We start from the raw sequence: 12,392 nt of genomic DNA, 5'->3' as shown, positions 1-12,392 counted from the left end.
TGTTCACTCTTGAAATTTACTACTTTGTAGCCGTCACAGAATACGGAAGTGAGCCACTAACGGAGTGACTACCAGAAAAACTCAACAGAAATTAAACAAAGGCAACTTCCTCCCAAGATTTACTCCCAAATTCCTAAGCTACTTTTGAGCTCCCCTTGAATCTGACCTACTCTACATCATTTGAAGAACTCAAGTGAACACCAGAGTCAGAGCTGCTAACAGGTGAAAGTAGTTAACTTAGTACTAGAGCAGGCGTCCTTCTCAGTAAGTCTTTCCTTCAGTTATCAGTACTAAGGGCAGAGTATCTGCAGATTACAACAGACTCTGCAGCCACACCCAAGGGCTTAAAGCATGAGAAAGCAAGACACTGGCAATTTGCTTTTATTCTCTCAAGGTGTGGCACTGCCTAGCATATGGTGGGAATCCTCACCTTGATACTCAGTTATCAAATTCTCTTCCATAAATAGAGACATTCAATGGGTTCCTTTGAGCCTAGGGTCATGGAAGAACTCCCTTCGTTTTCTGATAAGTCAAATTTTCTTTACTGGGGCCAAACTGCAGCCATTACATTGTTGGCTTAATTTCTTAAAAGCATGAATATGTGGAGACCCGTAACTACACAGAAAAGTTTAGAAGTAGAGCCCTTAGAAACTATCAACTGGTTGGAAGAAACCAGGAGAAGGGGGCTATGTAAAAGGAAGTGGATGGGCTTCTAAGAAAGTGAAGAGTTGAGAAAGTGGGGTGATTGAAAGATGTAATACTGTGTGCTATTGAAACCAGAATAGTATTAAGTTCATCTGGTGTCTATTAACGATCTTGTGTTTATGAGGACTGTTAGGAAGAGCTTTATTCATTTTTAGGTTCTCCATGGGTAGTTTAAGTACTCTACAGGAAGATGGATGGATGGACGGAAGAAAGTGGTGACTGAATGAATGCGGTAGTCACTGCCCCCCAGGGCTTTACAGGGTTTGGGGGCCTAGGTGCATCTACACCAATGACTCGAATCCTGGTCAAACTGTGGATTGGTCAGAGCAGAAAGTGTTTTCCTGAATATGGGACAAGACACTATTAAGTGACACAGGGTGTTTGAAAGATGTCTCGAAATTAAGGAAGAGGACCGACCTGCATGGAAGAAAGGAATTCTGGTTCCCTTCCATGAGCATTTCCCAGATGCTTTTAAGAATGGGGAGAAAGGGTGTCAACCCACTGTCTGGGTGCTACTGACCTGGTCTCCGCCTCACTGGCCTCTTGCGGCCGCTGCAGAAGCGCACTTTGCTGAACACCCCGAGGACGTGCCTCTCGCACAGGGAGCGCCCGTCTTTGCTGGGGCTGGAGCGGCGCTTGGAGGCCGACACCCGGTCGCTGTTGGACTCCCTCGCCTGCCGCTTCTGCCGGATCAAGGAGCTGGCTATCGCTGCAGCCATAGCTGCTCAGAGCGGGCCCCCAGCCCGCTGCGTCGCCGGGGTCAGGGCAGGACCTCAGTGGCCTGGAGGGATGGGGCAGACGCGGGGAGGCAGTGCTAATATTTGAGGAGGTTGCAGTACCGAAAACCTGGCGCCCACAAGGTTAGTCAGAGTCTGGGCAGTGGCAACAAAATGTGTGAAAATCCAGATGTAAACTTCCCCAACCGCTGGCGGCGGGGGCGGGGCGGTCCCAGGCCTTCCGGCGAAGTAGACGTATGTACCCCAAACTTGCACCCCAAGGCGATCCACGTCCGAGGGGCAGTGGGGAGTTTGGTCACACTGCGTTCAGGGTACCAAGTGAAAGGGGGAAAAAGATATCCCAAATAACAAGCCGTGCCCCCGTTGGAGAGACGCAAGCGTCGTAAGGTGTCCAAAGTATATCTACATACACAGACATAGAAAAACCCGTTTACAAAGCAGAGTCTGGACCGAGGCGAGGAGCGTGCCCCCAGTTAAAAAAATAATAATAATACTAAAAAGTGAATAAAACGTTCCTTTAGAAAACGAACCACCAACCGCGACAGAGGAGAGGAAGGCAGCAATTTAACTCCCTGTGGCCCGCGGTTCAGGAGACTAGGAGGTCCGTCCCGGCGGGGTGAGGTCTACGGAATGCATCGCTCGGGCTGCGGTTCTCCGGGGCCGCCCGAGCGCCAAGTGGTTAGCCCGGGCCGGGGCAGGGGCGAGGTGGGGGCAGCTGTGGCCAGCTGCGGTGAGAGCGCCTCTCTTCCAGCAGCACTGCAAAGAGAGCGGGAGGCCGGGGAGGGGAGGGAGCGCGGGAGGGAGGGAGATCCTCGAGGGCCGAGCACCCACGGGAGCAGCCCGCCAGAGGCCACCCGCGGGGTCCCGGCACTGGCGCTCCTTCCCTTCCCGCCTGCTTTCCGGCACGAGACGGGCACAGTTGGTGATTATTTAGGGAATCCTAAATCTGGAATGACTCAGTAGTTTAAATAAGCCCCTCGGAAGGCAACGATGCCGAAGGTGTCGTCCCCAGCCGGGCGCCCACACGCCTTTAGCTGGAGCTCCCCACCATGGTCCCCCCGGGGCCGCCGCGTGAGCGAGCGGGTGTCCGCACCGGCTCCCAGGAGCCTGCGAGCGAGGAGGGGGCTCCGGGGCACCGGATCAGGTCATCGCCGCGCCGCCCGCACCCCAGGCTCCGTGCCCCGGCAGTCGGCAGCTCCGCGGCTGCAGGTCAGATGCGGATTACCCGCCGGCCGCCAGGCTGCTCACTCAGTCCCGCGCCGCCCATCCCGGCAGAGGAAGGAAGTGACCCGCGCGCTGCTAAGCCTCGCGCGTCCGCTCGGGTGGGGCGCGGGCTGGCTGCGGGCGACGTGGGCTCGCGGCGGCTGCGGCTCCCCAGCCGAGCTGCCCACCATGGTCTGGCGCCCGGGCACAGGCGGGTACCCTAGGCCTCCCCGGGCGCCCGCGGGAGGCGGCGGAGAACGCAGCCGGGGCTCTCGGGGCCGGACGCGGACTCGGGGGCCAGGGGCGGGGGCCAGGTGCCAGCACCCAACTCGCCCAACTTGCTGCGCCGCGGGCGGCTGCGGGCCGCTGGCTTGCGGGGCGCCCCCCGCCTCCTCCGGCCCAGGAGGGGGCGCTCAGGGCGGAGTCCCACTCATGGGCTGAGGCTCCCGGGCGCCGCCACCGGCTCTCTGGGCTGGAGCGCTAGCTAGGCAGGAAACTCCTAGCCCAGGCGAAAGCCACCGAGACGGCGGGTGGGATGAGAAGCCGGCGACAGCTGGAGTTGCCGGGGCTTCCCAAGAGCCGGAGAGCGCCCCGGTGGGTTGAGCCGGGGGCTGGGCTCCCAGAGCGCAGAACAGCGCGGCCCTAGGTTCCTGCTCCCTTTCCTCGCGCCCTCTGCTCCCAGACTCTCCTCCCTCCTTTCCGTCACCCTTCTCCCCCCTTTCTGTCTTCTGTCTCTCCCCTTTTCTCCTCTCTACGCAATCCTACGTGATTGAGGTTTGGATGAGAAATTTTCAGAGGCAGAGCGAGGGAACTGCAGCTTGGGTCTGCTGTGTCCGGTCCCTCCCCCAGGAGAAAAACGCATCCGCTGGCTGGTGGTTGAAGGACCCTGGGTGCGCAAAGACGGGGAATGGTGGCGGTGAGAGAATGCAGTTTGCGCTCCAATTACCAGGAGCACATAGCGGTTCTCTGTTCTGGTAGAAGGTGGACACTGGAGAAAGTAGAAATGACCTCTTGGTCTCGTGTTGGTCCCACCTTCACTTCATTTTAGAATAGCAAAAAGTATTACCATCTCTTGGGAATCCAGATTTACTGATTGTGTCTGGAAAGCTACAGAGTAGATTCCTTGCCTTCAAAGGACCCAGTAGGCAACCTTCGCTGAGGGTGAATAGAGGGTGGGGGGTGAGAGAGTGGCATGGGAAGGACAGTGAACGACCAGCTTTGGAGTGCTCCCTTGTCTTTAGAAGTGCTTTGCTGTGACAGCTGATGTTGTAGAAGCAGAAGAGTCATCCACAGCATTAGAGATTCTGGAGAAGGGTATTCACCCTCATTCATGCTAAAGTCTGGGAGTGGCCCTTAGTTACCTTGCCAGTTTCCCTCAACAGATCTTCAAACAGCCCCTAATCTTTCTTCACCAACACTTTCTCTAAGCATCAAAGAGACTGTCAAAGGCTTGGGTGGATGATTTCTAGGCATAGACATGTATATGCTAGAATTATCCTAAGAGGCCAAGGAAGATACCAGCCCTGGAGGCTGCTGAAAACAGGCCTCGACCCAGAGGAGCACCAGGAATTGTTTGGATGTGGCCACAGATGCTGGCCTAGCTGAGATTCATGTGGAAATGAGAAACTGCTATGTGTGAGGTTGGTCGGAGCCGGCACTAGGTCTGACAACCCAACACCACTAGGGACCAGGCCCCTGGGTCTTCCTGATTACTTTCCGGGCAAAGCAAAAGCTGGCAGACTGGGGCATGTGACAGACAGCTTGAGAGGAGGATTAAGCAGGCAAGGTATCCTGAGCAGGGAGCCTTACAGCTGTCAGCAGGGAGCACCTACCCCTATAGCAGCTCAGCTCTGCTGGGTGAAGATGATGGATTCATTCATTCCTGGAATTCAAACAACGCAGATCAAGACAGGTGAAAAGGATGCATACACCTCTCTGCTCCAAAGTGCATCTGGCAGGGCATGAGAGAGCGATAGCTTAAAATCAATTGGTAACACAATTAATTAGGGAAATGTTCAATTTCCACAAATAAAATTATTTTCCTTCCTCTGCTACTGGGAGACTTGTTTCATTTTTTAGCAAGGCAGGCACAGATACTGGCTGGCTTTGGAGGGAAACTTACTTTTACAAATCAACACCCGAAGCAGAAAAAAGGTCAACTAAGGGGAATCTCAAGAGAAATAAACAAGAAGGCTGTGTATAACGAGGCCCCAAGGAAATCAGCTAAATTCAGTTTCCTTTTCATCCTCAAAATGAGGATAATCATCCCCTCTACCTCACAAAAAACAGAATGTGCATGTGTAAGCATTTTGAAAACTGGGAAACACCAAGTGAATAACAGTGACAGCGCCTGTTGATGCATGAGAATCACCTGAGCTGCTTGTTTTGAAAATGCAGATTCCTTATAGTCTCTGAGACTGTGAAGCAGAAATCTCAGTGGTTTGGGCCTAAGGATCAGAATTCTTAACAGGTCCTCCAGGTGTCAACATTTAAGTATTTAATATAAACACGCAATATAGATAATACTAGAAGACTAGAATAAACTAAGACTCTCAAAGTTTGTCACATTCTCCCCAAATTTCAGTCATTTCACCTCCCCCGAGAAGGTACTGGAAGCAGGATGTGTCTTCTCAAATCTTGGTGTGTTGCTGACATTTTTTATAGGCTGTGAGAAGTCATGATGTTTGACAGAGAAGATGCCCCACACAGAATCAAAGGAAAGATGTTATTGATGAGGGAAGAGATAGCGTTTACTGTTTGAAGTTCCTCTCTCTGTCTTGACATGGCACTATGGAGTTAGGCATGTTAAGAAGAAAACAAAACCATATGATGCCAATTTTCTGAGACAGACATTAGTTCTGTCTTTAGATGCCTAGCAAAAGAGTGAGGTGATTGGGACTGGATGAAATGACAAAGATCACGTTTTGCGCTTCAGCCACTGTCAGTGCATTTTATCTATTTGGTTCTAAATCAGCAGCAGCAGCATTTGACTCCCTTCCCCAGTAAAAAAGATAGTCAGTATATGGAAATTTGAAAATTTAGGCCCTGAGTACATGGCAGTTGAACTAAAAAACAATGTGCAAGTTGGTTTTAAAAGAATTGATTTGTAGCTATTCTTCCTGGGACACTGAATCATAAGCCTTCCTCCACGCTTCCCAGGTTATGTCCATATCTCTGTGTTTGTGAATAGGAAATAAGTCAACCTGCTAATGATTGTGGTATCTCAGAGTTATCAATACCTTGATTTGGATGCTGTCATTCTTGGGCTACTTAGAGAATTTCCCTTTCTAATTCTGAAGATAACATGAGCAGAAGAGGTTTTAATTTAGAGAAAGTTGCCAAATACACATCAAAAGGACACTTATAGACTTATATTTATATCTCTTACCTCCAGTCTAACAAAATATAGACAGTATTAGTCATATCCATATTTTAAAATTAAAAAAAAAACAGAACATTTAATTGTCATTGGCTTGCTCACAAGCCAAATCTTCCATCTGCCAAATCTAACTTGGATTACTTCACACATCCATTCTCAACAGTGTACTGAATGCACCTAGCATCCAGAGTGCAGTGTCAGACCCAGGGGAATTCTATATACCTTGCATTCTTCTTGCTCTCAGCAAGCTTAAAGTCCACGGCACTATGTTCATAGACCTCATCTCCATGCATTTTAGCCTATTCAGAGCCTGGGCTTTCAGCTCTTTCTGGGTTCATGTAAGCTACTGGACAAATGAGTCAGCGTATCTAAATCACAACTGTAAAACAGGTAGATGAGAGGAACACTATCAATGCGTTTTATCTATTTGATCCTAAACCAATATCTACTTGGGGTTTCAGAGTATCAAAGAATGTATAACGATGTAATGTGTGAGGATATATTGTCAGCTAGCTGTCCACTTAAATAAAGTCCCTGCTATAAAATGCAAACCTGCCCAAACAGGAAATCTACTTTGTGATTCGCACACATCATCATTCACTCCTGAACATAAGGTATTAACAGGAACTGGAAATCTACCTGAAGTAATTAACTTTGATGTTGTAACGGCAAACATAAGTAGAGTACCATCAGTGTCCTTGCCTGTTGGAAACACAAAGTGTCCCAGCTCTGCACATTCATTTGTCCTACTAAGAGATGAGGCCCTGGACTCAAAGATTGGGAATATGTGATTACCAGGCTTGGTTGGCCACAGCAGGCAGGAGGGGTGGGAGACCTTGTTTCCATGCATTTTACCCTATATAGACCCTGTGCTTTCAGCTTGTTCACTTTGCCAGACTGTCAGTTAAGTAAGCTGGCCAAAGCAACATAAGCAACTACTTTCTAATAATTTGTGAATTCCTTCTATAGCAAGTTCATTCAGCAATTCAACAATGGCATTACTCTTTGTATATTTGTGTCTGTTTTGCACATCTCTCAAAACAGGAAAATGATACATTACATTTCTTTTTATAACACAGATGAATAGTGGTATCTTTGTTGCCCCAAAGAAGAAATCTTCAAGTTTGGAAGAATGTCAGTTTTGATTTGAAAGAAGGCCAGGTGCCTTTAATTCTAGCACTCTGGAGGCAGAGGCAGGTGGTTCTCTGTGAGATTGAGGCCAGCCTAGACTACATAGAGAGTTTCAGGTTAGCTGGGGCTACAGTTAGACCCTTTCTCAAAGAGACAAACAACAACAACAACAAAAAAAAAAAAACAGTGAATGTGACCAAGGACACGTTTTGCACACTTCTAAATGCATTGTAATTATTGACACACTGAATCCTAAAACAGAAAAAAATAAAAAATAAAAAACCCTTTGAGGTTTGTCAAAACTGAAGAAATTGGGATACAGAGAAGTTAAGTTGCTTGACTAAAGATACCAGCTAAGGGGGCTGGAGACATGGCTCAGCAGTTAAGAACACTGGTTGTTCTTGCAGAAGACCTGGGTTTGAATCCAAGCACCCACATGGCAGCTAACAACTGTCTATAACTCCAGTCCCAGAGGATCCGACAGACTCTGCCGACCTCCATGGGCATTGCATGACACAGGTGCGCTTACCTATATGCAGGCAGTACACATACACACATAAAATAAAAATAATAAAGAAAAAAAATTTTTTAAGTTACCAGCTGAGAATTTGTGAAACACAAATTCACGCTTTTGTTTCTAGAGCTTTTTTTAATAGTCTATGTAATACTGTATGTCAATAAAAGTACAATGTCATTAGTAAGTATAACCATGTAACAAATTTAAGTAAGAATATAGTTACCCCTTCATTACCTATGTGCTTTACTGTTTAAATACTGTTGTCTTCTAGTATGTATTCTCACTGAGACTCAGCAAACTTCTCTCTCTTTGGGGTAGGTGGGTGCAGGGTTTTGCTATGTAGCCCTATCTGGCCTGGCACTCGCTGTGTGGACCAAGTTGGTTTCTGACTCACAGAGATCCACTTGCCTCTACCTCTACCTACAGAGTGCTGGGATTAAAGGCATGCACCACCACAACAAATTTATGATTAAAGTTAAGAAGCTAATAACCCAGCTTTATAAATGGAGACTTAGTAGAGTGGTCTTCCAATCTCACATAATCAGTAAAAATCTAGGAGTTAAATTTAAACCTTCTGATCTCTGCCTACACTGCCCTAACTGAAACCACATGGGGGGGGGGGATTGATTCCAAATGTCTTTGCATTTACTGACCTCGAAGGAGTGACTTGAGGATATCATTGTATCATGAGGGTAGGGGATACAAGTAACTTTTACCTCCTCTGGGTGAGAAAGCTAAGGTGATAGACTGGTTTTGCCACTCTTGGTAATGAGAGGTTACTCATCCAGCAATTCAGGTTAAGTTTCACAAGAAAACTACAGGGAACTACAGCAAAAGAGAAGTTAAACAAACCTATAAGAACAGGAATTTGTATTTCCTTCACTCCTAATCCTAAAAATTGTGCACTTCTCTGGCAACATGCCACTCAGAAGACGGAGCACTTGATTATTTTCCTTGTCAAATGGACAGAAGGTGCAGGGGCCAGAGAGAGGGCTCAGTGGTCAAAAGAACTGGCTGCTCTTGCAGAGGACCAGGGTTCAGCTCCCGGCAACCACATGGCAGCTAACAACCATCCAAAACTTCAGTTCCAGAAGAATCCAACGCCCTCTTCTGACCTCCGAAGGCATTGCATGACAGGGGTGCATTTCCATACATGCAATTAATGAACTCATATGCATAAAAGAAAAATAACAAAATATTTGTGAAAATAAAAAATAAAAGATCAGTAGCAACCCTGTCCTTAGAAGAGAAAAATCTCTGTTAGGATGCAAGACACAAAAGGTTGGGCTTCTATCTGCTTTGATATTTTCAGTGTCTGGAGTACTGTTTAGCACGTAGCAAACACTCGGTAAACACTAGAATAAATGAATTAGTTCATCCACCCAGTGGCTTGGGTTGTAACTCAGTGATAGAGTGCATACTTAGCATGTCCAAGGCCTTAAATTCAGTCTCTAGTACCAATATAGTAAAATTCGGCCACCTAACCACACATCCCTTAAAGTCAAATAGATGCATAAGTCATACCAAAGAGAAGAATAGAACATTTACTCTGTAATAAGAAAAACACTCAAAGTTGCCTCCATATTTACAAAGTAGATTGTTTTTCTTCATCAACATACTTTGAAATTGTCTGCTTTCATACAGTTTATCCTAAAATCTGGTAGCCTGAGAAGATATTTGGGTCCAGTTTCTGCTCTAACAACCTTCCACATCTAGGCCTACCTTTTAAGTTCTAATGTCCTCTCTCTGTGTTTCTGTCTCTGTCTCTGTCACACACATACACACACACACACACACACACACACACACACACACACACACTGGTGCACATGATCATGCTCAATTTCACAAACAGAAACGGATTAATAAGGCAGTATGACATAGACATCTGATAACCAGCCAACCTTTAAGGTCTGAGATCTTACTATGACTAAAATGACCTTAAAGTGAGTTAATGATCCTAACATTCACCCTGATACCCATCTTTGCAGAGCTGCTTTCTCCATAGGCTATCCATTCCTAGTTCTCATTTCTAATTTTAGGTTCCAAATTTTCAGTGAATGGATCTCGTTGAAAGAGAACTCTTTCAGCACTCAGCACATGACTGACACTCAAAGTATACTATTAAAACCATAATAAAGACATACTTTTGCCCTCTGCAATGTACACAGCACCAGATAATGTGAAAATAACCAGCATTGACAGAGAGAACTGACTGGTCTTTCACTCTGTGTTTGATACAGAATAAGATTTTTTTTTTATTAGTAGTATTATTTCTCAAAAACACTGAGGAGCATTTTTGTTTTTTTAGATTTTTTTTATTTTTTATTTTTTTTAGAAGAAGCATTTCATTATAGCTTTAACATACTCATTAACAGTTTCCAGAGCAAAGATATATTTCTTTCAAAAATGGCTATAAAAATTTTAGGTTTGCTGTTGAATTAATACAGTTATACAATATTGAACTCAGTATAAACCCTGTAAGACATAAAATTGAATGGGTTTTTAACCTTTAAAAAAATCTCCATTGCATTTTAAAATATACTGTTTCTTACAGAAAGACTCATTGTTTCGGCTAATAACGTCTCTAATCTGTATGTACCTGATTATTACTAGTTATAATCAGTTGCACTTGGATCCTTGGCGCCTGTGTATGTCTATAAAGTCGTCGGGTAGATTTCAATGGTAATGTTTATCACCTCTACTAATTAACATGACATAAATTTGTATGCTTCCTCCTCAAATATAATACACTTTTTTAGTTTGCTGATTGTGTGTGTGTGTGTGTGTGTGTATCACACAAAACATCCCAAACCATCTTATTCAATTGTATACCCACTTTCCATATGGCACCCTCCCATAGCCTCCCTCCCCCTACTAGAGCCCTTATATTCTGTTATCCCTGCTACTGTCCACTGTGATGCCGTCACCTCCAGCCATTCCCCACTACTTGTCCATCTGGTGAATCTAGTCAGCCTATCTAGAGGTCTTTATTTTAGGAAGGTCAGCTGTTCCTCATCTAGCATCAATCGGTTATCAATAGTCCTTTAGCTAAGATTGGGGTTTGCTGTTCATTTTCCCAGTTCTATGCTGGGTAACTATCTGGGAATCCCTTGGGCCACCCTGACCAACAACTCAAAAGAAGGTATCTCCTGTCTGGCATTGTTGCTTGTTATGTAGCCTTTAGCTATACATGTGGACTCTTAAAAAATTATATTGGCCCCTTTAATCTTTGGTTATACTTTCCTTTTGTGTATTTAAGGTCATACAGTTGGCCCAGATAAACCAATTTTTTTTACTCTTAAGGCCATTTGAGGATCTGTTCCTCAGGGATCACATAGACTTGGGAGGAGCCCCTGGCTCCTTTCTTTTGCTAGTTCTGCCTCTGTGAAGATAAGTCAAAGGTCCTACTCGACCATGGCTGGCTTCACTTGGAAGCATGGAGGAAATGTCTCCTCTGTGTTGACCCTCCTCTTTGTAGACTGGACACTGATCAAGTTCATCTTGTGGGGTCTCCATGACCTCCTTGATCAAGAGGATAGGTGACCACCACAATTACAGGACATTTTGAGAGATGCTCATAGTCCCCTGGAACTAGTCAACCTAGGAGGACAAGGAGCAAAAACTATCCTTTATGTCCTTCTGACCAAATTAGTATAGGCCTCAAAGTATGACTGTTAAACATCCAAGAAGGTTAATTCTACCAGTCTGGTACTTTTAATTACTGTGTGCCATGTAGGTTTTATTTTAAATAACAAGTTAGAAAAGGTGATCAAATCATAGTTTGGAAAAGGTGACTATTAAGATTATTTTGGGACCAAGCTTTTGAAAATTCTCTTAAAATTAAATGTAAAATTAGATAAGTATGTAATTAAAATAAATATTTTATCATTGAATAGTGCTGTTTAGTTCCTCTTGACCACTGTCTAGAACCCCAAATACTTGATACACTATATTGAACTCACAGCACTGGCTTTAAAATCAGAAACTATATTAACAAGGGAATGAATAAATGCATGAACATTGATGGGTAAAATATCTTCTAAGCAACTCTAAATTAGCCCTGTGGGGCTAAGAATAATTATTCATGATAAAAATTAGAAATATTTGGAGAGCTTCTTTTATAATACCGGAGAAGTGAAAAAGAAAATGCTGAATAATTCTAGGAAGGAAAAGAAAGAGTCTAGTGAAATTTCTAGCTATTCACTTAACAATCTTCTTAGAATTACAACTATATCCTCCTATCCCAATCCAGTATATTCAGAATGTCATCAAGAGAACACTGGTATAGGTTGTTGTGTGTTTGGGAAATTCAAATGCTAAGCCCAAGAAGGATAGATGAATTTCAGTTCTTGGATATTCAAAAAGGGAGAAATAAGAGTCATAAAAGAGTATTTCTATCAGTATTTTTAGAAGGGACAATGGTTTTACAACATTCTGAACAAGATATAGGGTTTTTAACTTGTTGTATCAACTAGCAGGGCTCTCAAAAGGCCACCAAACTAACATAAACTATGCATATTGTAATCAGTTACAGACAGTAAAAGACTTCTTTATAAGTAAGCTTGCTGATTGCTTCCCAGTTGAGTATTCTAACCAATAAGGCACTGGAGAAGAATTGCAATCCTTTCTCTACATTTTGGTAACTCTGTCCCCTTCCTAAAAAGGGAAGAGACAAGGAATAGCTATAGCTGGCCTTTAAAAGATAATTAATCAGAAG

At 44.8% G+C, this 12,392-nt stretch overlaps 1 protein-coding gene across 4 annotated transcripts in view; it reads right to left on the bottom strand.

Moving 5' to 3' along the window:
* Fgf12 (fibroblast growth factor 12) overlaps window positions 1–12,392 on the bottom strand; it is a 432,870-nt gene that overhangs the window by 298,791 nt on the left and 121,687 nt on the right. The window contains exon 1 of one of the 4 annotated variants that reach the window (XM_029553898.1): window positions 1,226–3,038. The exons of 1 other annotated variant lie outside the window; for it this stretch is intronic. In XM_029553898.1, the coding sequence (XP_029409758.1) occupies window positions 1,226–1,424 (199 nt within the window). In that variant the 5' untranslated portion in view covers window positions 1,425–3,038. Of the gene's footprint in view, window positions 1–1,225; window positions 3,039–12,392 lie in introns of those variants that run through there. 2 more of the 4 variants (XM_029553899.1, XM_008848776.3) reach the window with 2 other exon arrangements.

The sequence above is a fragment of the Nannospalax galili genome, unplaced genomic scaffold (genome assembly GCF_000622305.1).
Source record: "Nannospalax galili isolate Female #2095 unplaced genomic scaffold, S.galili_v1.0 scaffold1084, whole genome shotgun sequence".
NCBI lineage: Eukaryota > Metazoa > Chordata > Mammalia > Rodentia > Spalacidae > Nannospalax > Nannospalax galili.
The sequence above is the reverse complement of the archived record's forward strand: the minus strand, read 5'-3'. Positions and strand labels throughout refer to the sequence as shown.